Source organism: Ochotona curzoniae, unplaced genomic scaffold (genome assembly GCF_017591425.1).
Source record: "Ochotona curzoniae isolate NIBS_2020 unplaced genomic scaffold, NIBS_Ocur_1.0 contig_3819, whole genome shotgun sequence".
Classification (NCBI taxonomy): Eukaryota; Metazoa; Chordata; class Mammalia; order Lagomorpha; family Ochotonidae; genus Ochotona; species Ochotona curzoniae.
In genome coordinates, this window is record NW_024466004.1 from 24,780,274 (window position 1) to 24,806,740 (window position 26,467).

General features: G+C 38.2%; 1 protein-coding gene across 3 annotated transcripts in view; it reads left to right on the top strand.

Moving 5' to 3' along the window:
* The first annotated feature begins 428 nt into the window (after positions 1 to 428).
* Positions 429 to 26,467, top strand: part of ADGRB3 (adhesion G protein-coupled receptor B3) — a 687,263-nt gene continuing 661,224 nt past the window's right edge. The window contains exons 1-3 of one of the 3 annotated variants that reach the window (XM_040983603.1): positions 429 to 1,211; positions 2,605 to 2,770; positions 3,864 to 4,635. In XM_040983603.1, the coding sequence (XP_040839537.1) occupies positions 3,879 to 4,635 (757 nt within the window). In that variant the 5' untranslated portion in view covers positions 429 to 1,211; positions 2,605 to 2,770; positions 3,864 to 3,878. Of the gene's footprint in view, positions 1,212 to 2,604; positions 2,771 to 3,863; positions 4,636 to 26,467 lie in introns of those variants that run through there. The other 2 variants (XM_040983604.1, XM_040983605.1) reach the window with 2 other exon arrangements.

Consider the following 26,467-nt stretch of genomic DNA (forward strand, 5'->3'; position numbering starts at 1 on the left):
GTGGGAACTGAGGATGCCCGAACCTCCCAGCCTCAGAAAAGACCGCTTTCGGGACGTGCTTGGGTTTGAGTAGCCGGAGACGTGCGCACCGCGGCCCGGGTGGGAGCTCGCGGGGACCCCCCGCCCCCTGACGCCAGCCACCCGCCCCCCGACGCCTCCCGCCGCCTCGACGAGCTCCCGCACTCCCCGCCGGGCCACCCTCGGCTGCCCTCGGCCGCTCTCTCCGGCTCCGCTCGCACGCACGCCTCCGCGCCCGCCGGAGAATCCACTCCAGGAAGGCGCCCGGCGCGTCGAGCCCCCGGGGGGCGCGCGGCAGCGTCGCGGGCACGGGGCGCGCACGGGCACGCGGGAGGCTTCCGGGAGCGCGCGCGGGGGGACGCGCCTCCCCCCCCCCAGCCCCGTGCGCGCCCCCGGGGAAAGCGAGCGCCGCGCGCCGGCGCGCACACCCGAGACAGAGCTTTACTATCTCGCTCCCTCTCGCGCCTCCCTCCTCGCTGGGCATTCAAACAGCTTCCCGACATCGGCAGCCAAGGATTTTCGCCCCCCCTCTCCTCAGTCGCCGTCCGTCCGGCAGTACCTGAGGGGGGAGGCGGAGGGAGCAGAGCGGAAAGAGGGAAAAAGCTTAAGCTTGAGCCTTCCGAACCGACCACGAACACTCCCCGTAATAAACCCACCGCCCCAACAAATCTGCCTCAGCTGCCTCAGCCGCCTCAGCCGGCCGCTTCTCGTCTTCAGCGCTTTCTTGGCTTCTTGGTTATTCGGCGTGTGTGGGGGGGTGAGACTGACTGACACAAACCCTCACTCTCCAACCACTTCCTTTTTTTTTTTTTGGGGGGGGGTTGGCTGGTTTCTTTCGAGTCTCCCTTCGGGGGGCTTGTCCCCCTCCCCCTCGGCTCGGAGGTTGGATTCAGTCAGACACGGCGCCAAGCCTGTGGTTTCTGAGAGACTCCCTCTCTCTCTCTCTTTTTTCTTTCCTCCTCTCACGCCTTCCTTTATCAAGCCCCCCACTCTCCCCCACAGCCATCTTTTGCTTCTCTCATGTTTGCGTTTTTTTAAAAGAAAAAAATAAAACCTGCTTTTGGGAAGAGGAGCCAGGGAAGATGGGCCACGGGGGCTGGGAGCGAAGGGGAATCTCTCGGTCGCTGTTGCTGGGACGCGTGCCGGTGCTGGTGTCTTAAGAGCTGGAGCCTCCCTGAGCTTTCGGAGTGAAGGTAAGGAAGGGGTCCCGGGGTCACCTTCGCCCGGCCGGGGGTCGCTCCCGGGGCCGGCTGCGTGGGGAGGGCCGGCGGGCGGGCACGGCAGGGCCAGGCGAGGCCGGGGAGGCAGGCAGCGAATTCGGCTGTCTGCATTCACTTCCACGCCGCAGCTGAAAAGTTGGACAAGTCCTGTTTTTCAAGACAGGTAGCGGGGGACTGGGCAGAGACCTCCTGGGGAATCTGGCGATGGTGTGTGAGGAGGGTAATTTTATGGGGAAGGGGAGGGGGGCGAATTTTAGGATAAAAGGAAGTTAAGAGAAGAGGAGGTTGTAGGGCTTCCATGGGGGGGGGGGGATCAGTGGAGTGATGGCGCCGTCTGTGTTCCACTGAACTAAAGTGTCACCCAGAAAATCAGTTTAGAGAATAGCTGGACTCAAACCCAATGTGTTTCTCGCAAGGGACAAATAAATAAATGCGTGAATACCACGTCCTGGAGACCACTGTGGTCAGAGCTTAAAATCTTCCCTCCCCCGCAGCCCCTTTCGTTTTTAGAAAGAAATACAGTTGTTTGAACTGGCCCTGCAGTCCGGGGGTGGGGGGGGTGGGGGGTGGGAGGGGTGTCCAGTGATTCATTTTCTTTTATTCAGAACCGAACAAGATAAGACAACAGCCAGGCTGATTGAAGATGCAGAGCGTTGGGTTGAGGATGCTCTCTCTGTGCAAGCTTGAAAGTGAAATCAGAGCTATTTTCTCACTCTTTCTCATCATTGAGGACCACAGCATTGCAGACATACACTGTCAAATGCACGCATGCAAAAGTACCCATTTCGTAAGGAAAGGAGACACGACCTGCTTTTGAGCGCCCCTTGGTAAAAACGAAGCCCCCTTTCATGGCTGGAATTCCTAATTTAGACACTTATTGTCACATTGGCTCTCGACGCCTACACTCTATCCTGAAGAACACTGCGTAGACCTGCATTGCCTACCAAGTGCTACAGCAGGAAGAAAAAAAAATCGTTTCCAAAATTTCCTACAACTTTCCCTTTCCTTTAACCTTTAAAATGCTTATTGGCTGTTTTCTAAAGAAGAAGCTGCCTTCTTCCTTGACTCGTGTGCTTGCCACACAGAGCCCCGTCCCAGCAGTTCTGGTGTGATTTTAACCTGCTGCCATGTAGAGCTTGAGTGTTGAGGCTGCCTTTGCCGGAATCAAAGCATGGAATTGGAATTATAATCTGGAAAAGGCAGCTGTCTTCGGGGGACTTTGGTCCCTGGATTTGGCGTGCATGCGTTGGTGTGTGTTATGCAATGGGAAGGAAGAGGGCTTTCGCCTCTGCTTCTGAGAGGGACCAGGCAAAGACATGAAAACTCTTAACTGTCTGTATGTCTGTATCTCTGTCTCTGTTTACAGAACAGTGGAAGAGACTGCAGCCTAAAGACTTTTAAGATTAACTTGGCATCACTTTTATCAGCTCAGAGGCTGAGCAAAAAAGCAGTGTCATTTATTCTAAGAAATAACTTCTTAAAGGTTAAAGCTGAAAAATATTCGAGTTATTTTTGGATAACAACTCACAGAGGTAAATATACCCAAGGACTGTTTTATTATGCAAGGCCAGAGTGAAAAGGAAAGGAAAGAAGAGGAGCTGTGGGGCTGTTGGTTGAAAGGGAGCAATTCAATAACTGAAATCGGCTAAGAAAGAAAATGCTAATATCGTTCCTTTACCATGTGAAATCTTACATTACAGTAGATGACACCAGGATGAAACAGCCTTAAGTTTAAAAAAAAAAAAAGGAATGAAGGCTGCCAAGTTACTGTGTTTCTGGGATTTTTCACTGGCTTTGCCATTAGAAAAAGATACTTGTACGGCGATCCACTTTATGCATCCCAAGAGAGCATGCCACATTGAAATGACTGCCTTAAACCTTGCTTCTCAGTGGGGACACTGAACAACAAGTCTTCCCTGTGTACCTACCCAATCTATTCCCTTTCTTGGCTGGTGGCTTAAAGATTGTATTCATCCACCCGGGTGCCTGAGTTTTTGCACAGGAATATCCCTCAGTTCATATGATGGCCCCCGCAAAAGCAAGTAGGGACATTTGGGAGATGATGTTCCATCTGCAGCAAATTATCGTTTGTGCTTTTAAAATTGTGGTTATAATTTACCATGATTACTTTTCACATTTAACAGAAAAGAAATAATGTGGTGGCAGCTGTTCCCAGATTATCAGATTAGGTTTTGCTGTTTACTGCAGGCAGAGAACTGGGAGAATAGGTTGTATAGGTTGATTCAAAGTATTTCATCAATTCACAGATTATTAAGGGTTTTTTCAAAGCCGGTGCTTTCCCCTTCATTCATTAGAATGATCATGCATGTGGGGGGAAATCCTGGTAGATAAATTGGGGCATTCCTATTAATAATCTATTAAATGTTATTTTTAAATGGAGTATTGAGAATTTGACCATTGCAAATGGCCACGTGAGGGCGCTGTTCACACAGCAACAGATAATTTCCCAGCGTTATAAAATTACCTGCCCTTCTTTTAGAAAGCATTTTTTTAAAAAAGCTGAAATCTTGAAAACAGCTGGCTCTACTATTGGAAGGAGTTTATTTTTTTTTTCAATGCGCGTTGACTCCTACTTGCATTTTACTTTCATTGCCATTTTTACAGGCCAAATGACATAGGATGAAGGCTGTTCGTAACCTGCTGATTTATATATTTTCCACCTATCTCCTGGTTATGTTTGGATTTAATGCCGCCCAAGACTTCTGGTGTTCAACTTTGGTGAAGGGAGTCATTTATGGATCGTATTCTGTAAGTGAAATGTTTCCCAAAAACTTTACAAACTGCACTTGGACGCTGGAAAATCCAGATCCAACCAAATATAGCATTTACCTGAAATTTTCCAAAAAGGACCTTAGCTGCTCTAACTTTTCCCTCCTGGCATATCAGTTTGATCACTTTTCCCATGAAAAAATAAAGGATCTTTTAAGAAAGAATCATTCTATAATGCAACTCTGCAATTCCAAGAATGCTTTTGTTTTTCTACAATATGATAAAAATTTTATTCAGATACGTCGGGTATTTCCAACTGATTTCCCAGGATTACAGAAAAAAGGGGAAGAAGATCAGAAATCTTTTTTTGAGTTTTTGGTGTTGAACAAGGTGAGCCCGAGCCAGTTTGGTTGCCATGTACTATGCACTTGGTTGGAGAGCTGCTTAAAATCAGAAAATGGGAGAACAGAATCATGTGGGATCATGTATACAAAATGTACCTGCCCTCAGCACTTGGGAGAGTGGGGTATCGACGACCAGTCCCTGGTTTTGTTAAATAACGTCGTGCTACCCTTAAATGAGCAGACCGAGGGCTGCCTGACCCAGGAGCTGCAAACTACCCAAGTCTGCAATCTTACCAGGGAGGCCAAGCGACCGCCCAAAGAAGGTAAGTACTCAGAGGAAAGGGGGAGGGGAGCCTTTGACAGACACAGTTAAAGCATGGAGTTTCAACCCTCTGGTCTCATTATTGCTGCTTTCATTTGTGGTTTCCGGATTCTTGTGATTTGTCAATGATGAAGCTCTCGTTAGCCAGTTCTGAGTTCTAAGGTTTTAGAGATGTAATGCTGCAGACATGATGGTTTAGCTGAATGTGCCCTGGAAATGCAGGTGGAATATTCAGGAGAAAAAGAGAGATGGGAATGTGAAGTCATCCTGGCTGAGGTTGGCGAAGAGGGGGAAGGATGCCTTGTGTGGGACTGCAGCCTGCTGGAATCGCTCTCCTCATTCCATGCTGAAGCAGATTACATACTTCTCCTTTGGCTCCAGTGCAGTCAGTGGTCCCTTTAATCCTTCTGATTTCTGTTGACTGTGCCCAGAATACTCACTCCTTCCCCTCAGCCCCCCGACCCCATTTGAATGTATAGGAGTGTGACTAAAGCATGGCACACACTCAGAAGCAGGAGGACCAAATGATTTCCTGACCAACAAACTAGAAGTCAGGGATACCACTCTCATCCCCCAACCTTCCTGGAATTCTGTTTGAGTTGCTGTGCACAGCAAATTCCACACACTTCCTCATTTGTGAGTTCAGAGAAACGCACTGAAAAGGCAAACTTTGGAGGTCTTATCGGCTCTAGTGTCCCCTTCCCACAGGGACATACAATGATCCTTGAAGATTTGGTCTGCCTCTTGCAAGTGGTGTTTTTCTGGTTCCCTGTTGACATCTGTTGAGAAGAGGTTGTGTCTAAGAGATTATCTGGAGAGGGAAAACCAATAGCACAGTAGAAATGCAAAGTTAAAAAAGAAAATAAAAGGTACAGAAGCAGCCAATCTAGGAGGTGGGAGGTTGGGAGCTACCAGAGCATTCCAGACTGTGGATTATGTTTAATAATGCAAGAAGGCAAGATATATTTTCCGAAAATGACTTTCCTGTTTGGAAGGTTAATGTCTGTGTTTCATTGGTTTGAAGACTTGTCTAATCCATGCTCATTTTTGCCTCTCAACCCTGCAAGCAGAGAGTGTGTTGATTTCTTATGCAGGAAATGTTTTCTAATCGCCACAAAGATCCCTGTTTGTTGAAAGGGACAGCCAAGCTCCAGTCCCTTTCCTTCCCCTCCCCCAACAGAAGTTGTCTTTGTGGCCAATATAAAATTGACACGTTGTTGGAGAATTTTCTTTAAGGATAGCCAAGACTTTGTAAGGGGAGGGATGTGGGGAGAAGAGCTAACTAGCCTAATGCTGTTGCTCTGCTGGCTGCAGTTTGGGGGATGGGAGTTATGAAGGCACTGGCACAAGACCTGTTAGAAAATCTACGCAGCCTGGTGGCAGAGAGAGGAGTGAAAACCTTTCAGATTTCTACAGGTCAGTGTTTCACTAACAGCTGTGACTGAAGAGAACAAAGTAGTTTTAAATTACAGGAGTTCTTTTCCCTAGTAAAAATCCCAGAGAAGCACTTGCAACTGCAGGGATGGTATTTAACACCATTTAAAACTAATTAGTGTCCCCTAGAATAAGAAGCTACAGTACACAGAGAAAATGTGGTGTTACAAGCTGGCTGACAAAACCGTTACCATCAGAAACTAGTTTTTGTTTGCTTTGTGGTTGTTTTGGTAAAACACAAAAAAAAAATATGTTTCTTCAGTGGTTATTAGAGTCTTATAGTCAAAGTTGAGTATAAATAGCAATGAAGATTGAATCCAGTTTTTAAATAAAAGGTGGCAAATAACAAAAGTTTCTGTTTATGTTAGGCATTGTTTTCAAATATTTTGCTGGTCATGACCATATAATGTGAGTGAAAAATTGCTGGGATTTATAGAACCTGTGCTGGATAGACATTTGTTTTGTACATGGATGAGAACTTGTAGACGTTAGGTGTTTAAATCAGGTTGGAGGTCATATACTTATTTTGGGTAATTTTATATGAAAAGAAGATCTGCATAGATTAATCAGTAATAATTTTTAAAACATGACATTCATAATTATATTAAAGGTCAGCAAAATGTCAACCTGGGAAAAGTTTGTGTGCTACAGAGTATATGCTGTGTCAGTAAAATTGCACAGCCAATATTCTTTGTATTCTAAATTTGTAATCTTTGTTTAGGTATTCTGAGTCATAAAGGTAAGCATAAGTAATTTCTGATGACATAATTGTGGCTAATGCATTTGGAAGTAATTTTTATAAAATATATGTTGTAGTACCCTTTACCTCATTCAAAAATCTTTTTAGCTGTGTTACATTGTAAAGAAAAAGAATGTGAAAGTTTCATGTGTTACTATTTTTACATATTGATTTAGTCTAGTTCATGCAAAAAATGTGAAATCTTAAATATTTGATATAGATGATATATAAAACAATATAAAAGGATTAATACCATTTCAAGTAAACTATCATATAACAGTCACAGGTCTTAAGTATTAATAATCATACATAGTTACACTATGTATAACTACGTGTCATACTGCTTTTTAATAATTATTATTCAACAGTCAGACTACCCTATTACCAATCAGGTAAACAAATACAAGGCTACTTGCTGGTTTTGACCCTTGTTTTATTCAAAGAAGTCAAGTCTGATTCAGAGGGATTACCTTGAATAGAATCATTTTCTACAAGTCTTACGTCATGGAAGTGACACAAATTTGACCGAAGAATATCCAAACTTGATGGTAATGATTCCAGGTTGTTTTTGTGTGAGGATGATGGTGATGGCAAAGGTATACCAAATGTTGAAATTTGTTAATGTGTCCACTGGAATTAAAACAACAATAGTAATAATAGTAAGAGAAGAAGCAACAGACTGACAGGAATGAGATATCTATTTTGAGATAGCATTTCCACTATAATGTTCTTTAATAATAGATTCACATATTAAAAGCAGTATAAATGCCAAAAGAAACTATTATGTTTTACAGTGAACCGTACAAAGGCTATTTTGAATACACCATTAAAACATAACTTGGATTGTTCAGAGTATTAAATTTTTAGTTTGCTTAAGCATGTTTTGATTTAGATCGTATTTTACATGTTTGGGTTCACATGTAATTGTTGCAACTTGGTTTTCATGCACCCAAATGGTAGGCAAAGTTATGAAGGGCAAGGACATTAGTTGTTTTTGCTTTTATTTTTGATTTATTTATGTTTTTGAACATGTCCTGTTTCAGGCAGTTTCAAGAGAAAGCCCAAATAACTTTCCTGTTTACCTGAGTTTTAGTTAAAAATCTGGGAAAGAGAGGCATTCATTCAGATACACACACAGAAATTTGTTTATTTTCTGAAAGTCTTTTTACTATGCTTTATAATATGATTCTTGCCAGAAAGAATTCTATACTATATGGCAGGAATAAAATGTGTATCTGATCTAATTTCTTGCAATTTCATTTAAAGTAAGTCCTTAAAGCAGTCTAGGCTGAAAAATTCTGCTCCAGAATATCTAAACATGCAATAAGCCTTAATGGAATCTTTGTTTGCTGCTGACATCAATGGCTCTACTTATGTGAAGGGAAATTGGGATCCCTGTATAGATTCCAGGAAATCTGAACACACACACTCATTTGTCTTTCCACTCTGCTTCTTATGCTCCTTGGTATTCTCCCACCCAAGGATAGCCTTACCTGTGCCTGTGTAAACTTTAGACCATGCTTCTGTATCTTTGCCTTTTTAGGTACTCTTTTGAATTTAAAGTAATCTGTTGACTTCCATTTCCTGTAGTTGCCCCCATATTAATTTGTGAGCCACCTTCCACTCTGTGTAAGTTCCTTCGTCTAACCTCTTCTGGAAATGATCGCCCTGTTCCCATATTCTTTGTCACAGCATAGGAAGATCACTTAAGCTGCTGTCCCTTGGAGCATGATCATTCCTCCTTGAGTTTTAACGGAATATTCAGCACTCTGTATTTTTCTGTACTTCTGCTCTAACATCTATCAAATTTCTGTGTGACTTTCCATTTATATTTCTGACTCACTCTGCTAGACTTTGAATTCTGAAAGGAAAAAGATTGAGTCTTTGAATTGTCTAATCTCTGAAGTTTTATTAAAATTGATTGAAATGAATGAGAAAAGAAATATCAATAGAAAAAAATAACAATAACTTGATTAGAATCAAAGTAAAAATATGTAACACTTAAAAAGCAACCAAGCGCCTTTAGCAACCAAGCGCCTTTAGCCAATTCCCTGAGCATATTACTTGTTTCAATTTTCATTCAAAAATATGTTTAACATTTTTAAAAAGAGGGAATGGTATTAGTGAGAAGTATTAGTAATTTCATATATATATATTCATTTCTGTTTTAATTGTTAATGATAAATAGAATATGCTGGTAGACATAGGAAAAAGAAGGAAAAAATTACCATCTTGCATCTGTTTAACTGAGATTCTTTCTTTTATTCCTTTGGTTCTTATACTATTTGTACAAATGGCATTTTCTAAATCTCCTCTTCAACAGTGTGAAACCAAGCCTGTTTATCTTTTTCCAAGAAAGAGGCAAAGAGTATTTGCATGGCATTTCTATTACTCTAGATCTATAAAAAGGTCCAGTCAAGTAAAATGCTGTAAATTTTCTTTTTGCTGTTCTTTTTAATTAATTCATTTTCACTTATTGAAAGTCAGAGAAAGAGGGAGGGTTAGTTTTCCATACATTGATTCCCTTATCAAAGGCCCCACAGCAGCTCAGGTTGGACCAGACGAAGCCAGGAGCTCTAAACAATTCTCCTATGTGAGAACTGAGGCATCACCTACTACTTGTCAAGTGACTTAATAGAAGGTTGGGAAACAAGAGCCAAGACCCAAATGCAGGCATGGCATCATGGGGTTTGAGCATCACATGCCATACTTCCTTTTGTGTCTTACAATTTTGCCAGTTTAGGAGTTAATTTAATGCATGCAATATTTAATGAAGGAAAACTCCATTATGTGGCAGCATTATTTTTGTAGACGGCTGACTAACAATACTAAGTAGGACATCAAAATTTAAATGTTTTGTATGTATGTGTACCATACTAGCAATTTGCCAACACATGTGTTTCAGTGTTTTTTAAAGATAACACCTGCAAATAAATATTCTGTAAATTAATTTTTTTCTGAAATTGAGACAGAGATTTTTCTTCACTTAAAATTCAGCTTTATGCTGGGTTATTTACTCTATTTTCCATCTGAGCAATTTTATTTTTAAGCAGAATTTCTTATGTAGCTAACTTCCTAATAAACTTTCTTTATATTCTGTCTGGTGTATATTACTTAAAAAGTCATCTGTCCATTGCAAAAGAAATCATTGTTCAGAAAATAAATCCCTGCTCTGTTCTCCCACCCCAAATAACAGGTGCTGAATTGTAAGATTATGGATCAGAAAGAACTGAGTGTTAAGCTGTTGTTCCACATATAATGTGTTGTTGCTTTTTTTCTCACTTGGTGGTAGTAATGCTTATTTCTTTGGGTGAGGAGACTAGGAAGTTACATCATGTATGAAAACACAGTTCACTCAACTAATACCATTAATGGCTTGAACTTTGTTTCAGTTCTAATGGAAATTTCTTCTCAATTCAGTTTAGTAACAAAGAAATTAGAAAGGTGTTAGTTTTTTTTAGATGTCACTTTATTGAAATGAAAGGAATGATTTGGTGTAACATACACTTGGGTCCTGAGAATGACTCAGTCAACTAGAAGTACCTTTAATAAGAGACTGAAGCTTGACTCATTACTAAATTGAGAATAGTACTTACTATCATAGATATAGTATTAAATAAGATTCTACATGCAAAACACTTCAGCAATTACTTTAGTTATGGCTCAAGGTAACTTGTGGTTCTGGATAAATGTTAGTGCCTTACTCCTTTCTTTCGACCTCTCTCTTTCGATGTATTAAAACAATTCTTGACTAAAACTCATATGTGAGGTTTTTCTTTATTTTTATAAAGATTTCTTTAAAACTTCTTGACAGTATAACAATCCATTAATGTTCAAGATGGAAAATTTTAGCATTAAAATTGTTAAGCTAAATCTACATGGTCCCTCATGTGCTTTTGTTGTTTTGGTGACTTTTTTTTGTGTGTGTAGGGGGCTTTCTTTTTGCCTATAACAGATTTTCAGTAATCAATTATAAACTTGATTCCATTTTTGTTTGGTCTTGGCTGGAGAAGGGGAATAGCAAAGAGGAATAATAGTGACTTCATTCACGATGTGACACTCCACAGTTGTTAGGTTAACTGGCTCTGCATAGATTTGGTTTTAAAATACTCTTTCCCTATGTATTCATTATTATGCAAACATTTATTTATTTAGTTACTAGGAGTCTGTTGAGTGCTTAGTACCTGACATTTTGTATTTGAAATGTTTTTCATTATGAGTGTAAATGAGGGGACTAGACAGGGAATTTACCTTGGAAATTTTGAGAAATATTTTCATTTTCTTATGTGAATATGGTTGAAAATCTCAATAAGCAAAGCAAAACGAACTAAGGATGTAGACTGGTGTAAAAAAGTGTAGTAGATCTGCAGGATGAGACTTTGAAGTTCACAGAAAGTTCTCTTGTAACCTGTGCATTGTAGCTGAAACACTGCAATTTTTTTCGCTGCATTGGTGATATTTCCTTGTTAAGCAAGAATTTAGATCACATTTAGGGTTGTTTTGCCTGTGTTTCTGTCATTTTTAATAGAACATCATTGTATTATGTTCAATATATAAAGTTGCCTTTACCTAAGAAGTAATTGCAACAGACAAAACCAAAAACATCCCAACCAACATTTCTTAACGTTGCTTTTCATGTCTTTCAAATAAGTGATGTGTAAAAATGATTTGTGCACTCTGAATATTTTTGAAAATATTTTCTTTTATGTTTGCTACTCACAACAATTGTACTATGGAAAAGGGGGCACCTTGGAATGAGAAAAATCTGTTTACTTTAAGTAATCTTTCTATATAAATCTGGCAGACTTTCAAATATCTGCTTCTGCACTGTAGAATGAGAAATTTTAGTTTATTTTGGCCTCCCTGAGAGGTCAGCTTCCTCTATAGATATGTCAGCCTGTGGTTAGAGCTCTCTGGCTGGCCTTGGGATTTGTAGCTTAGAGGGCAAACAATGCATATTTTTTAAGTGGTGCCAGAGAAATTAGCTAATTGCAATGGTCTTTTTATTTTTCAGTAGACTTTGCTTTCAAATGTTACATAGTAAATAGGTATGGAGCATAGTATTTTTATTTGTATTAAGCTCAACATTTTAGTAACTTTACCTTATAGTTTATTAAAAGTAAATACTCTTTAAAATGCGTGGATCTGTTAGTGGCTTATTCAGAATTTTCTGATGATTACATATTATTGTTCAGTTGGTTATAAAAGGCATAAATGAATTTAGGTATAATAAATATATGTGCTTGCTTCTGGCTTCCTCCTCCTGAGACCACAGAAACCACAAGAGTTGAAAAGTGGAAATTTAGAAGCAGGGTAGAAGCTGATCCAGTAAATAGTTATAACTGATTTTGCCAAAAGAAGTAGATAAATGGTAAGATGTGAACTAATACAACTTCACCCACTTTGGTAGTACAAGTAAATGCAAACATTTATTTAATTAATACTTAGGAGTTTATTGAGTACTTATCCCTGACATTTTGTATACATAAAAACCAATTTTTTTTTCTAAGTAAAGACCAATCAATATGTGAGAGACTTTTAAATAAGGTTTTTGATTGAAATAGATGGGAGGCCTAGAGCCCTTGCTAACCAGTCTTCCCTTACTTTCCAGGTTGTTCCAAAGATAACCTTGACAAACTACAACAGAACTATAGATCTTTTTTTGTAACATTTTTATGCAGTGAGCAAATTTCACATTACAAATTTAGGAGCATGGTGCTACTTCCCTCCACTCACCCTCGCTCCAGCTCACATTCCCCTCCTATACATCCTAGAGTACCTCCATAGAGTCTGATGTAAGAAACTGATGCAAGTTTCCCTTTTCTAAGAAATTAGTATTTTCAGTATTACAATCTCTAAAAATGTGTGAGAACTGTCACTTGCTTTCATTATGTTTTGCTCAGAACAAAATTTATGTTTTATTTATGATCCTGTGGTTTGCACATGCGTGTTTGATTTTTTTCCAAACCTTACTCTTCCTCGCACAATGCAATGATCAGATTTGCCTGGGCCTACCTCCCCAGCTTCCTTTATGGTGTTTTTCTCATGCATCTTTGGTACATTTTGAGGAGTGTCTCAGAAGGAATCTCTGTTATTTTTCTTCTTTATCTATCCTGCCTGTGTGGCATTTGCTATCTCCTGCAGACGTAAGCCTCCCTGCCTTTAGTTGGCAGAATCTTAATGTAATGAAACTGCCTAGCTTAGGCCAGAGGCAAGACTCCTCCACTCACCACTCTGTAATGCTTATCAAATAAGAGACCTGCTCATTATCTACTTCTTGTGCTTGTTATGTAAATACATCCTTCAGAATCTGTCTGGAAACAGTTTTTCCTGAAGCTCCATGTGAGATATGCAGGCAAGAAGTTCTCAATCATTTTGTCTAGTGATTTGGATTCTAAACCTTTCCAACCTTGGCTGTAGAAAAGCCTCCTGTAAATAGCTTACTCCATACATACTTCTTGCTTACACGCCAGCTTTTCAGGATAAATACAAATGTTCACTTAAAATCTTTCAATTTGTAATTGCTAAATATCCAGAAGCTCCAAATATATATATTTTTGTAAGTAAAATGCATTGGGGTGATGTTGATTCTGAATTTTCGTTATTTTTTTGTTAATCTTCAGATATTTCAGTTGCAGGCTGTCAAACTTCTTGGAATCAACTAAAATTATTAGGGTAATAAAAATAATTTTTGGTTCCATTGATTGTTTCATACATGATAGATATCCACAACTAAAGACATATTGTCATTTATATTGACATTCTGTAGAAACAAGTGGAACTTTTTACATGGGTATTTATTTTTATTTGCAACACAGAGTTAACAGAGAGAAAGAGGGACAGCAGAGCTTCCATCTGCTGGATTACTCCCCAAAGGACCACAATGACTAGAGCTGAGCTGATGTAAAGCCAGGAACCAAGATCTTCTTGGTCTCCCATGTGGGTGCAGGGGCCCTAGGGCTTGAACCATTCTCCACTCCTTTACCAGATCATAGCAGGGGGCTGCATTCGGAATGGAGCATCCGAACACGAACCAGCACCCATGTGAGATACTGTTGCCTCCAGCAGAAGCTTAGGCCACTATTCTGTAGTGCTTCCCTAGGTGATCTTGATTGAGATGCTATAAATACTCTTTACTAAGTAGCTCCTGACTTGTGCCTTTCTGGACACCTGAGGAAATTCTGTTCCTAGTCTACTAAGCATTATGTGAGCAAGAAAGACATTCTTCCATTCTAACATTAGTCACTTTGTTGCTGAAATAACACCATGGTCTCTTTATTTCTGATATGGAGGTGTGTACTTACAAATGAAGGGGCTTCTCTGTCAGCCTGAATTGTTGAATAATTAAAATGAGAGAAGTCCCTATTCCAAGCCCTTGCTAATCCTTCATGAGGTGAAGAGTAAGGAAGAGATGGCTTGCTATGTTGAGATGCTAAAGTGTTGTGTTTGTTTTTAATACTACAGCCTAACTTATTCTGTTATGATTTTTATAACGTACAGAAGAGGATTATTGGGAAGTAATTATGGTGTTTGCTGAAGGATGATTAAGTTCATTGGTGATAAGTTCTGCCATTCAGCTGTTTATGTGGTGGCTGTGATGGTGTCATGGCATAATGTATAAAACTCAAGTCTGCGATGTTAGCATCTATATGAATGCAGATTTGTGTCCCAGCTGCTCCACTTCTCATCCAGCTCCCTGCTAATGGCCTGAGAAAAGCAGCCAAAGATAGTCCAAGTATTTGCTCATACCACCCACATGGGAGACCTGGAAGAAGCTCATGGTTTGTGACCTCATTTGGGCCTGCCCCCCTGAACATTATCACCATTTGGGGAGTGAATCAGCAGGTTTAATATCTCTCTTTCTCTCTCTCCCTCTGTGTAATTCTGGCATTCAAGTAAATATATAAGTATAAACCAGTAATAATACGATGGCTATGTTGTTATATTTTGGAGAAGAACTCACCCACGTCTTGTGAATTGTGTTTTGTATATGGATGTATTTGAAATTATTGCTTATAACACTCTGGAACTCATTTGAAATATTTCTTTAAAAGTTATTTTAATCTGGCTGAAGTTAATTAACATAACTACAGTAATTCTATGGTTAATGGTTAAAAAAACTTGCTCTTTCAATGTTTATTTTAAAAAGCCATTTGAGTTTATCTGTAGAGTTTAAAGGTAGATAAGAGAGAGGTCATTGTGGACTTGGTTGAGCCATAACTATCATAGAATTACTGAGTGGTGAGTACATTCTTGAAGGATGGAGTTGCTGATAAGTGGAAACTTGTTCTGCTCCTTCATCTGTTTCTGCCTTTCTTCCTTTTAACCTGCTCTTGTTTGGCTTCATTCTTCTTTCCCTCTGATCTCCTCATTCTTTTACTGTTTTTAGATGCATAGGCTATATTTATAAAGTTTTATCTAAGCTTATCTTTATAGTAATCTACATCTGTGTGATATTATTCATATACACTAGTTTTTTGTGAATAACTATTTCTCTGGTAGTTGTGGGGAGCCTGTAATCACTTAGTAAGCACTGCTCCATTAATCTTAACAATTTTCTTGGGAGGTTAATTATGTAGCAATAATTGGCCTCCCGTTTGAGTAGGTGGGCTTTTGTCATGTTGAGAAGCAACTCCACTTCCCCTGAGAGGAGGGAGGGCAGAATAGGCTGCTGTAAACTTTAAACAAGCTCCCAGAAGTCTTACTGGGAAGACGGGAATTCTTCCCTGGCTTTCCTGTTCTCGAAACATTTGGGTTATTATATGCTCATTAATTATGAGACACATTCCAGGATTCAGTGGAGAGTATATAGGTTTTTGAGTAACTAAAAATTGAAAATTCAAATAGAAAAAAAGACAGACCCGTATTCTTTTGAAGTATATGTTTTGAAGAAAAGTTATAGATGGATTTAAAGGCTCATTGCATTTTCACATGTGATGTGTGTGGCGCTAAATATAGCCAGGCATTATATACCTACACAATATGAAATTATAAATATTTTAATAGTTTGAGAATATGTGCATTTTAAACTGTATATTTACCAAATGCCTATTTAGCTGGAGTGGCTAAATAGAAATAGAAATCATAAATACTGTTAGAACAAATTACGAATCTTAAGTTCTGCCTAATCATTTGATTGTTCCTTTGAAACTTTGATATGTTGTAGAAGCTGAGCATCCCACAGCTGTAAATTCAGTTTTGGATTTGATATAGTTTGTTATAGGAGGTAATTGTAATGTAAAACAAAAATTGCTGCTAGAGAAAATGTAAAACAAAAATTGCTGCTGTTGTGAGTCAGGCGTCCTTGCTTCCAATCTCAGTTTCTGCATTTCAAGCCCCATGGCTTTAAGACTATAACACCTTTGTAAATCAAAGGCGTGATTTAGTGAAGCAATTAGGAGATTGAGCTAGTGCACCTAAAACGCCTGGGTACCGACATCCGAAATGGGTAATGCCTAGACCCCGGAGACAGGGTTGATGAAAGCTAAGTTTTGTCAGCTGTATGCTTGTGCATTAGATCTTTTGAATAACAAATAAAATTTTGATTTATTATTGAAAGTAATTTATTTAATAGACTTCAGAGAAATTAAAATACCTCCTATATTGTTCAGGCTGTGGATGTGTATTATATCTTTAGTTCTGTATTTCCTCTGAATATCATATTTCTGAGAAAACAGTCTTAGTTGACTTTTTTTTTACTTTTACTGCTCATTCCAAAAAAGAGCTGCCCTTTATACGAATGTCCATTTTCTCGTCTTTAAATGAACTAGTCAGTGCTGTCCACTGATTGTTTAACAAGGGTTTCTGTCCCAAGTGATGGTCTGGAGATTAGTCCTGAATAACAAGGTGCCCTGATTGCTTTATGATCTCCTAAGAAATTTTATTTTGTTTTTTTATTTGTTTTGTTTTTGTCCCTGTAAATATGCATTTGCTTTTTTCCAGATTTACTTCCTTTTATTTGAAAGATTTGTAGAGGAAAAGATTTTTCGTCCTCTGTGTCATTCCTTAAATGGCCTTAACAGCTGGAATTGAGCTGATCTGAAGCCAAGGACCTAGAACTTCTTTCTGGTCTCCCATGCGGGTGCAAAGTCCCAAGGCTTTGGTCCATTCTCCACTACTTTCCCAGGACAGAAGCAGAGAGCTGGATGAGCGGTGGAACATCCAGGACAGGAACCAGTGCCCATGTGGGATCCAAGTGCTTGAAGTGGGAGGATTAGCCAGTTGAGACACTATAGCAGGTTCTGCTTTACTTCTTGATGCTAATGCAGTTTAAAAGGATTCAACTTTGATTGATTAAATTAAAATTTTCATTAGGATTGATATCTAAGGAATGGTAGACATGTTAAAATGAAGTGAACTATAATTTCTGTCTTAGCCTACCCAAAATCCCTTCTCCTGAGTAGAATTTTTTTTAAATACCTTGCTTACTTCTTGTATTTAACATTTATTCTTAGGCTCAATGTAGGAGCACAATAATAAAATATAAACCTATGTCCCGATTTTCAAAAGCTCACACTTTTTTACTTTCAGTTTTATAGGAGTTATATTTCAGAGGTGTTACAAACAAGAGAATTAGGAGTGTGACATAGATTTTTAGTTCTCTTTTGCCTCTGAATTTGGAAGATCACTTGGATTAGAAATGAGCAACTTTCATTTGCAGGGGATTTTATTTTGCCATAGCTCTCCGAGAAGCTTCAGGCAAATCTCATCAGCTCTCAGAGAGATTTTCGGTTCACTCAGTTATGAAGACCAACAGGATTGCATGGAGAATAAAAGTTTAATGTATACTAAACTTACTTGGAAAATTTAGTCTTCCAATATTTTTACTCATTGTTACTCTTGACAGAAATTTTTGTACATATTATTATGTTTTTTAGTTTAACACATTGGCATATATGTTTATAAAATAGTGTGTGTTCTTAATGATGATGAATAGCACGAATGATTGTGTAAATTTTTGTGTTCCTCATCTTAAAGTAAGACTCTAATCTGTGGTTGGGAAAAATTGTTCTTTCTGTCTTTTCTATTAAAGTGGAAGTACTGGGAGTTTGCTTTACATTGAGACATTTCAGATTTTGATTCCTTGCTGTATCACCCAGTAGCTTTGTTTACTTTGACAAGTTGCTTTATTTTTGTGACCTCTTATTTTACTGCACCTATAAAATAGAAATTATATATACCATTTTTCACTTATTTAAATATTCTTACAAAAGACAGTATTGAGATCAGTGCACAACCAATGCAAAAGTAGGCATTTTTTTTTAATTCAGGTTTTTTTTAAACAAAAATTTATCTACTGGAAAGGCAAAACGATGGAGAGGAAGACTGGAAGAGTAGAAAGAGAATGAATGGAGGAAAAAGAGACAGGTATAAAGAGAAGAAGGACAATGAGGGAAGGAGGGAGATGGTGGAGGGGGGAGAGAGGCAGGGAGAGGAACTCCATCCATGTGTTAGAGACATAGACATTATCCTTCACATCTTTCCCAGGTACATAGCAGAATTGGAAGAGGAGCATCCACTGACTCCAAATCAGATTTGCAAACAAATCTAAATCTTAAAGATTCAGTTGTACAGAGTAAATGAAATATAATGAGCAGATTAATTCTGTATTTATTTCCTTATCTCTAGGTGATGATCAGAAACATAATGAATTCCCTCATAATAAGCTTTCATTCTTTTGTATTTAAGGATTTCCACATTTTTGTTTCTTTTTTTTTAAGATTTTATTTATTTTTATTGCAAAGTCAGATATACAGAGAGAAAGATCTTTCATCTGATGATTCACTACCCAACCGGCCACAACCGCTAGGGCTGCGCTAATCTGAAACCAAGAATCTCCCATGTGGGTGCAGGGTCCCAAGGCTTTGGGCCTTCCTTGACTGCTTTCCCAGGCCACAAGCAGGGAGCTGGATGTGAAGTAGAGCCGCTGGGATTAGAACTGGCGCCCATATGGAATCTTAGCACATGCAAGGCGAGGACTTTAGCTGCTCAGCTACTGTACCGGGCCCTCTGCAGTTCTTTATTGGAAATAAAGGTTTACAGAGTAGAGATGAGAGAGAGAAACCTTTGGTTCACTGATTTACTCCCCAAATGGCCATTGAAACTCGTGCTGAGCCCATCTGAAGCCTATAGCCAGGAGCCAAGAGCTTTGGATTTTCCACCTTGGTGCAGGGACCCAAGGTCTTGAGCCAGCTTCTGATGCTTTCCCAGGCTATAAACCAGGAGTTGAATTAAAAGTGGAGCAGCTGGGACTCAACTAACAGTAATATAGCTTATCAGTGGTGTGGGTGGAGGCTTAGTGTTCTGTACCATGCTACCGGCTCAAAGAAGCTTTCATTCTGAGAATCAAGCCAGTAGTTTGAAAGTAAACAAACACATCATTTCTTTCTTTCAATTCCTGGAAATTTCAGAATTCACATTAAAGGAAAATGAATACAGATGAACACTTACAGAAAATGTATATTGAAGGTTTAAAAAGATGGAAAGCAATTTTAATTTTATGGAACTTTTTGTATTTGTAAGGGTGCAAAGTCTGTATAGGACTCTGTCATTTGAAGTTATTAAAAATTCATGTTTGTTTATTTCTTTAAAGATTTGTTTATTTTTATTGGAAAGGCAGAAATACAGAGAGGAGAGATAGTGAGGAAGATCTTCTGTCCAATGGTTCACTCCCCAAGTGGCCGCAATAGCTGGAGCTGAGCCAATCTGAAGCCAGGAGCCAAGAGCTTTTTCCAGGTCTCCCATGCGGGTGCAGGGTCCCAAGGCCTTGGACTGCCCTTGACTGATTTCCCAGGTCACATGCAGGGAGCTGGGTGGAAAACGGGGAAGCTGGGACTGGTACTGGTACCCATATGGGATCCCAGCACATTCAGGGTGAGGATTTCAGCCATTAGGTATTGCGCTGGGCCCTCATGTTCATCTTTAAAGGGTATAAATTAGGCAGACAATTTGGCATCCAATAAAGTTAGTTGATACATTAAACACCTTTTAAGCTATACTTAGAAATACTCAACTTAGGAAGAGTTTTGCAAGGCTCAGTTGCAGGGTCCATTTATGTGGCATGGTCAGGAAAGCCACCAACTGCAACTTTACTGAGGGTGAAGTTCAAATTCCAGCTACTCCATTTCTAGATCAAGCACTGTGGTGATATGCCTAGGGAAGCACTGGAAGTAGGTTCCAAGTGCTTGTGTCCCTGCACCAACCTGAGAGACCCAGAAGCAACTCCTGCTTGCTGGTTTTGGACTGGCGCAGCTCCAGGCATTGAGGCCATTTAGAGGGTGAACCATTGGATTGAAGATTCTCTCTGTCTCTATCATCTCTGTCTCTATAGCTCTGCCTCTCAAATAAATTAAAAAAAAAAAAGATTCAGTCAGTTTTGAACCTTTGAGCAAGTATAGAAAAATCAGTAGGCAGGAATATATGCAGACAATGTATTTGTGATAGTTTGCATATTTATTTTGAATAATTTTAGCTTGCTGTGGCAGGGCATTGCACAGCTTAACCCCTCAAGTTATAAACTTTCCGTTAACTTGACGTTTGTGTGGAGTAGCAACTTTGTTAATCTATTAATAGGAATTTATCATCTGTAATGAGTATTTTGGAAAAAAATCAAAATGGAGCAAAGCAGGTTACCAAACATATATTCTTAATTTTGGTCTTACAGTGTTGTTGATTTATAAATTCCTATGTTAGGTAAAATTTTAGGTAGTGCCTCTTTTAGTATCTATTAGTAATACTTTTATTTTCCATATGTAAAGATGAGCATGTAAAAAGTTAAGTGGATTTCCAAGCATCATCTTTAATAGGGACAGATCTGAATTAAGTCCATGCTGTTAATCCTTGTACTTTACTGTACATGTACTGTACTGCCATGCTGTAAAAAGAAACAGTCTATAATTTTTGATATTTAAAAGTACTTAACTCATGCAATCCTTTGTAACTACATAATGTTTTGTAACATCTTACTTAAACTCTGCAGAGTTTCTATTTTTAAATTCTATAAAGTACCTTTTCCCAGATACAGTTAACCCCATTAACTCACCTTCCAATTTGGTGTTTCCCAAGCTATATATGGGTTGCATTTCTTCTCAATGAAAGAAAAGCTTTTCTTCTTCAACAAAGTCCGTTGTGCAAAGAATTCTTCAATTTCATGTCTCCCAGGAAACTTTAAAATGATTAAAACTGGGGTATTGTTTTTGACCTGCTCTGAGACATGCAAAGCTTTTGAAATATTTTTATTCATCTCATTAATATAAATTTTGAGTCTTGATATAATCAATTAATGTAAGTATTCATTTAGAGATAAGTACCTCAGTTTTTAATATTCTGGAAAATATGAATGTCTTAAGTTACAGGGGCATAGGTGATAAAGACCTTGTAGTTTAATTATCTTGAACTTCACTTAGCACTGTATTAACATAAAGAGATACTTAATCTTGCCTGTAATTGTGATTATAGAAGATCAAAATAAAGCTAGGGTTGTAATTATCTTTCCTTGTATAAGTTAATGACTTCAAGTTGGTAAGATGTCATTTATACTAGACAAAAATAGTTTATACTTAGATTAAGCATCTTTAGCAGAGAAGATACAGAATATGTATAAAAAGAAAGAAAGGTGAAAAGTTCATCTGCAACTCAGGGAATATTTTACTTAGTTTTTGCTTTTAAAATGACTTTTCTAAATTCCTTTTATATTTTCAACTTTTGTTTGCCTGGGCACTGACTGAAAATGAGTACAATCCTACTAGGCAAAGAATAACTCCTGGTTCATTGTGATAAATGTAGTTTTTTGTGTACTTGTCTTAAATGTGGAAAATGAAACTTGCAGTTTTTTGAATGATGGTTATTCATGTTTTGGGTATGTTAGTGTTTCCTCAGAGTAAGTAATCAGTACAAAAATCATTTTGTTAATAAATTGAACAGCTATCAACTCTGAATGAAAATTCAGAAATCTTGTGTAGGTTAACGTCAGTCAAAAAATGAGAAAGGTGAAATAATTGTCTGGAAAATGCATGTGAAGATCTAAGATTTCTTTGTATTTTCTCTTCATTTTTTAAAACTTGTAATATTTTTCGTACTTACATGTGATAGGAAAGGATGCTCACATGTGCTTGTCAGTTTTTCTCTCTTCACTTATTTCTAATGTGATTTGTAAGCATTTTTATTGGCACACAAATATCAGTCTCATTAATTTTTATATTTAAATCTTTAAATTGCATTGAGATAAATTGCATTAGAATTTTTGCATTATGCTAATTATAGGAAGGACATTTGGCTCATGCTTAAAAGTATTTCAGAATTTGCATGTTTTAAGAGATTAAGGAAGAGAACCTAAAAAACTGTTTCAGAATAATTTACTTGCTTTGAACATCTGGTTAACAGCTGGAGTCATGAAAGTTAACACAGCAGTAACCATTTTTTGCTCTGATTCCCCATACACACACACAAACACTGGGAAATATTAACCACTATTTAACCACTATTAATCTGGCTTTGTTTTTTTTTTCCGTAAGGATTTGCTTTAAAAAGAAAGATTTCAGAATTCTTACCTGTATACTGTCAGATGAAATTTATATGCAAAATGTGAACAATACTGATTAAAGCAATGTTTCAGTTTAATATGAATTCAAAAAAGAAAACTAGCTCTTGACAGCTGACAGTTCTGTTAGAATTGTTTTTAAGTTCTTCAAGCACATATTAGGCAGTAGATATGGTGTAGTTGCTGATGTCATATTCAACAGAATCGCAGAATTGGCTAACTTTTAAGGACTACGCACAAACCTGTTATTATGTTTAATATAATAACAGGATAACAGATAGTGTAGTATGCAATATATTTTTAGAGTGTGTTTTACAATAGGAGTTTTTATGTTTTCATGAGCCATCTATTTTTATGTATAAGTTCTTCTGTTTAATATGTTGATAATTCTGAGATGCTTTGAGTTGAAAATAGTACATAAGCTTGCATGCTTAGAATCCACAAGCCATAGTTTTCTAACTTAATTTTAAAAAGTAAAGCTCAGTTACTCTGTTTAGAAGACATCAGAAAATTGTAATGTGGATTGGCCTTTCAAGTTGCAAATCACTTAAAGTCGCACACATTTGTATTCTTTCCTTTTAAACATTTATACCTATATAGCTAAAAACATGCATGCTTTTAATAGAGTGATATTTAAAAATGAAGTTGTAAATCAAAACAAGATGAACATCATTTTTAAAACTTACACTAATTTTTATTTGAGTATCAGAAAATTAGGTGAGGGAGCGAGAGAGTGAGAAAGAGAAAGAAAAAGAGAGAGAAAGAATAGTGCCTATTTAGTGATTTACTCTTCAAAAGTCACAACAGCTGGGGTAGGCTACATAAAAGTGAAAAACTTAAAACTTCTTCAGGTTCTTGAAGAATCTAAGTCTTTGAGTTCTCACCTGCCTCTTCGTGTGCACAACATCAGGAAGCTGGAATTGAAATTAGAGCTGAAAGTTGAAAATAGGCATTCCAATGTGGAATCCTAGCATCTCAGTGACATATTATGTTTATCATCCGCCATTAGAATGTCTCGTTTCTGGCTAAGTGTCTGATTACTAATGCAAACTATACTGTTTTGTAATTACTATTAGATACCACTTTTGTTTTTGGAATTTTCAGACACATTTGAAGAGATTTCCCATCTACTGGTCAGCTTCCCAAATGCATGCAACATCAGGGATGGGTTAGGTCAAACTTGTGACCCAGGATTTCAGTCTGAGTGGTAGGTCCCAGTTACTTGAATCATTATTCGCTGCCTCCCAGGGAACCCATTAACAGGAAACTAGGATGAGCAGTGCAGGTGGAATTCCAACCCCAAGACTTCAGTATGGCGTGTTGATGTCACAAGTGGCACCCTAATTGCTGTACCGAATGCCTGCCCCACTAACTCTGATCTGTAAACTCTTGTGAATACACATTTTTTAAAAGATATGTTTATTTGAAAGGCTATAAAAAAGAGAAGGGTAGAAAGAAAGAAATCATCTCCATAGTATCACTCTCCAAAGAGCAGGCTACAATGGCCAGGGCTCGCCAGGCTGAAGCCAGAGTCAGAAGCTTTATTCATGTCTCCTTTGTGGGTGACAAGGGTCCAGACATGTAGGCTATTTTCTGCTGCTTTTCCAAGGCAGAGCGCAGGGAGCTGGATCAGAATTGCAGCAGCCAGGACATGAGCCAGTACCCATATTGGATGCTAAGTTGCAGGCAGCAGCTTTACCGACTGTGCTGCGATGTTGTTTCCTAAAAAATGATTTTTGACATGATTTCTTCAGAAAAATGATGATTTAGCTCATTTTATGCTGCAGTAGTTATAGATAGTATACATGTAACAATTTTATGGAAAGGTAGATAAGTGGCTGAAAGAAAATCACAATTATTGGTATTTCTTCTTGGCCTAACATCATTTTCAAAATGGCAATGTTTTATTTCTATGGTACGTTATTGGCCTTGAAGAAAGAGCCATTAAATACAAAGAAGGGAATATAGTTAACGCCTGATTATACCAAAAGTGAAGGGAACATTTAGTCTTTTGCCTCATCATATTCTTAGAATTGTATATTAGAATCTGTTTAATTTGTATTTGTGTCACAATAACATGAAAAAAAAATGAAGCATCAAATAGTATCAAAAACCAAAAAAAGAAAAACTTGTAGGATTGTGCCTACAGTATTTGCTGCAGAAGAAAATTTTATAGGTGAACAGAAAAATAAGATTGTTGTGGTCCATGACCATTAGAATTTAGATTGAACTTTTTGAAAAATAGCAAGAATTTAGTTTTTGTAACAGGGAACAACTTTCACAGAGGTTATGTAAGTGAATATTCATGGACTATTCTGTGGTGTAATGGTTAGATTAAAAGTGGTGTGGATTCTTGTAGACACAGGTGGGACAGATCAGAGTTCTTTAGTGGAGACTAGTTGCTCTGATTTTTAGACAGGGTAGAGAGGGTGCTTTTGAGGATTTTGTAATGAGAGTAGAAGAAGGCAAACAAAAATTATGAAGAAGGTATAGCTTGAAAGAAGTATAAGCTAATTCAGACTGTCTTGGAAGGAGATTAGAAACTAGACACCCTGTTGGAACTAATCATGGGGCTTCTCCAGTACTCCCAAAATAATGCAGCTAAAAGAATAACATAAAAAATAGTGATGAAAAGCAGTATGCTCAGTTTGAGAGAGTTACAGAGCCAGAAGTAATTAGGTTTTAAAGGATCAAATATGCACACAAAAAGTCCTGGATTTTGGTAATTGTGGTATTGGTTGAAGTCCCAGTTGCTCCCTTTCCAGCTCCTTGCTAATGGCCTGGGAAAGCAATGGAAGATTACCCAAGTGCTTGAGCCCCTGCATCCATGTGGGAGACCTGGAAGAAGCTCCTGGAAGCTCAGCTCTAGCTGTTTTATTTTTGGGAATGAACAGCAGGATTGAAGATCTGTTGGTCTGTCTCTCTCTGTAGCTCTCTGCCTTTCAAGTAAAAATAGATTAATATTTCAAACAAAACAAAACAAAACTAGTTTAAGAAGCTATTGGAAGTGTTTGGTTTCCCAAGGTTGAAAAATGTGTGTTTCAATAAAAAAAGTTTAGCAATAAATTATGTATAATGTTAAATCACATATTAGTACTTGAAATATCTGTGTTCTATGAATAATTTAAGGAATTTTAGGCTATAAATGACCATTCAAATCTATGCTGTCAATTTTGTGTCTTTCTTTACCAATTTTTATATAGTTGGTTGCGAGGCAGAGTGAGTGATGCAGACAACTCCCATCCTTTGGTTCACCCCACAGATAGCTTCCATGGCTGGTGTTGGAGTGAAACCTGAGTCAGGAGCCAAGACTGTCCAGATCGCCCGTGTGGCTCAGAGGAACCAAATTACTTAAGCCACCAGCACTGCCTTGCAGAGCAGGAGCTGGATGCAGGGCCCAGAAGAAGCTATTGAACCCAGCACTCAAATATGCAATATAGGCATCACAAATTGCATCTTAACTACTAAGCCAAATGTCAGCTCCTGTGCTCTTTTAAATGTCAGTGTTTGTTAAGATCTGCTATTAGTATCTGTGTGTGTCCTGGACACAGAGGGCAGAGTATTGTAGAAATTCAGAAATACCATGAAAGGAGAAAAAGTTTCCTTTAAAGAAGATAGAATCCGTAATTGCCTGATTGAAATTCTTCTCTCATTCCTTAAAAGCCCTAAGTAGCTTTGAATAGAAATAAGATAAAGATAGCAAGATTTCTGCAGCTGCCAATGAGGAAGTTGCTTTGATTTCAATATGAATTGTAAGGGAAGAATGTAGCAGAATATTTGGCCATTCACTGTTTTTTTCTGCATCTAGAAAGTTTGTAATTAAAGGTGCAATTCAGAGGTTATTCCAGTACTTTAGTATACTACAAATTGTGTTCTCACCATTAAACTTACATCATCTTTAAGTTACAAATAGCCTAACCAAAACATCTACAGCATGGTGATTTCTGTGAAATTTAATTTGCACTAAAAGCATGAGACTCGATGGATAAATTGCCCCGTCAGCAGAATTTGAAGATAGAAATTCTATGCATGGGATGGAAAGCTTATTTTAAAATGGAACAAAATATGCTTAACGGATGTTGTCCATTTCTGAATCAAAAATGTTCTCATCTATCACATTTA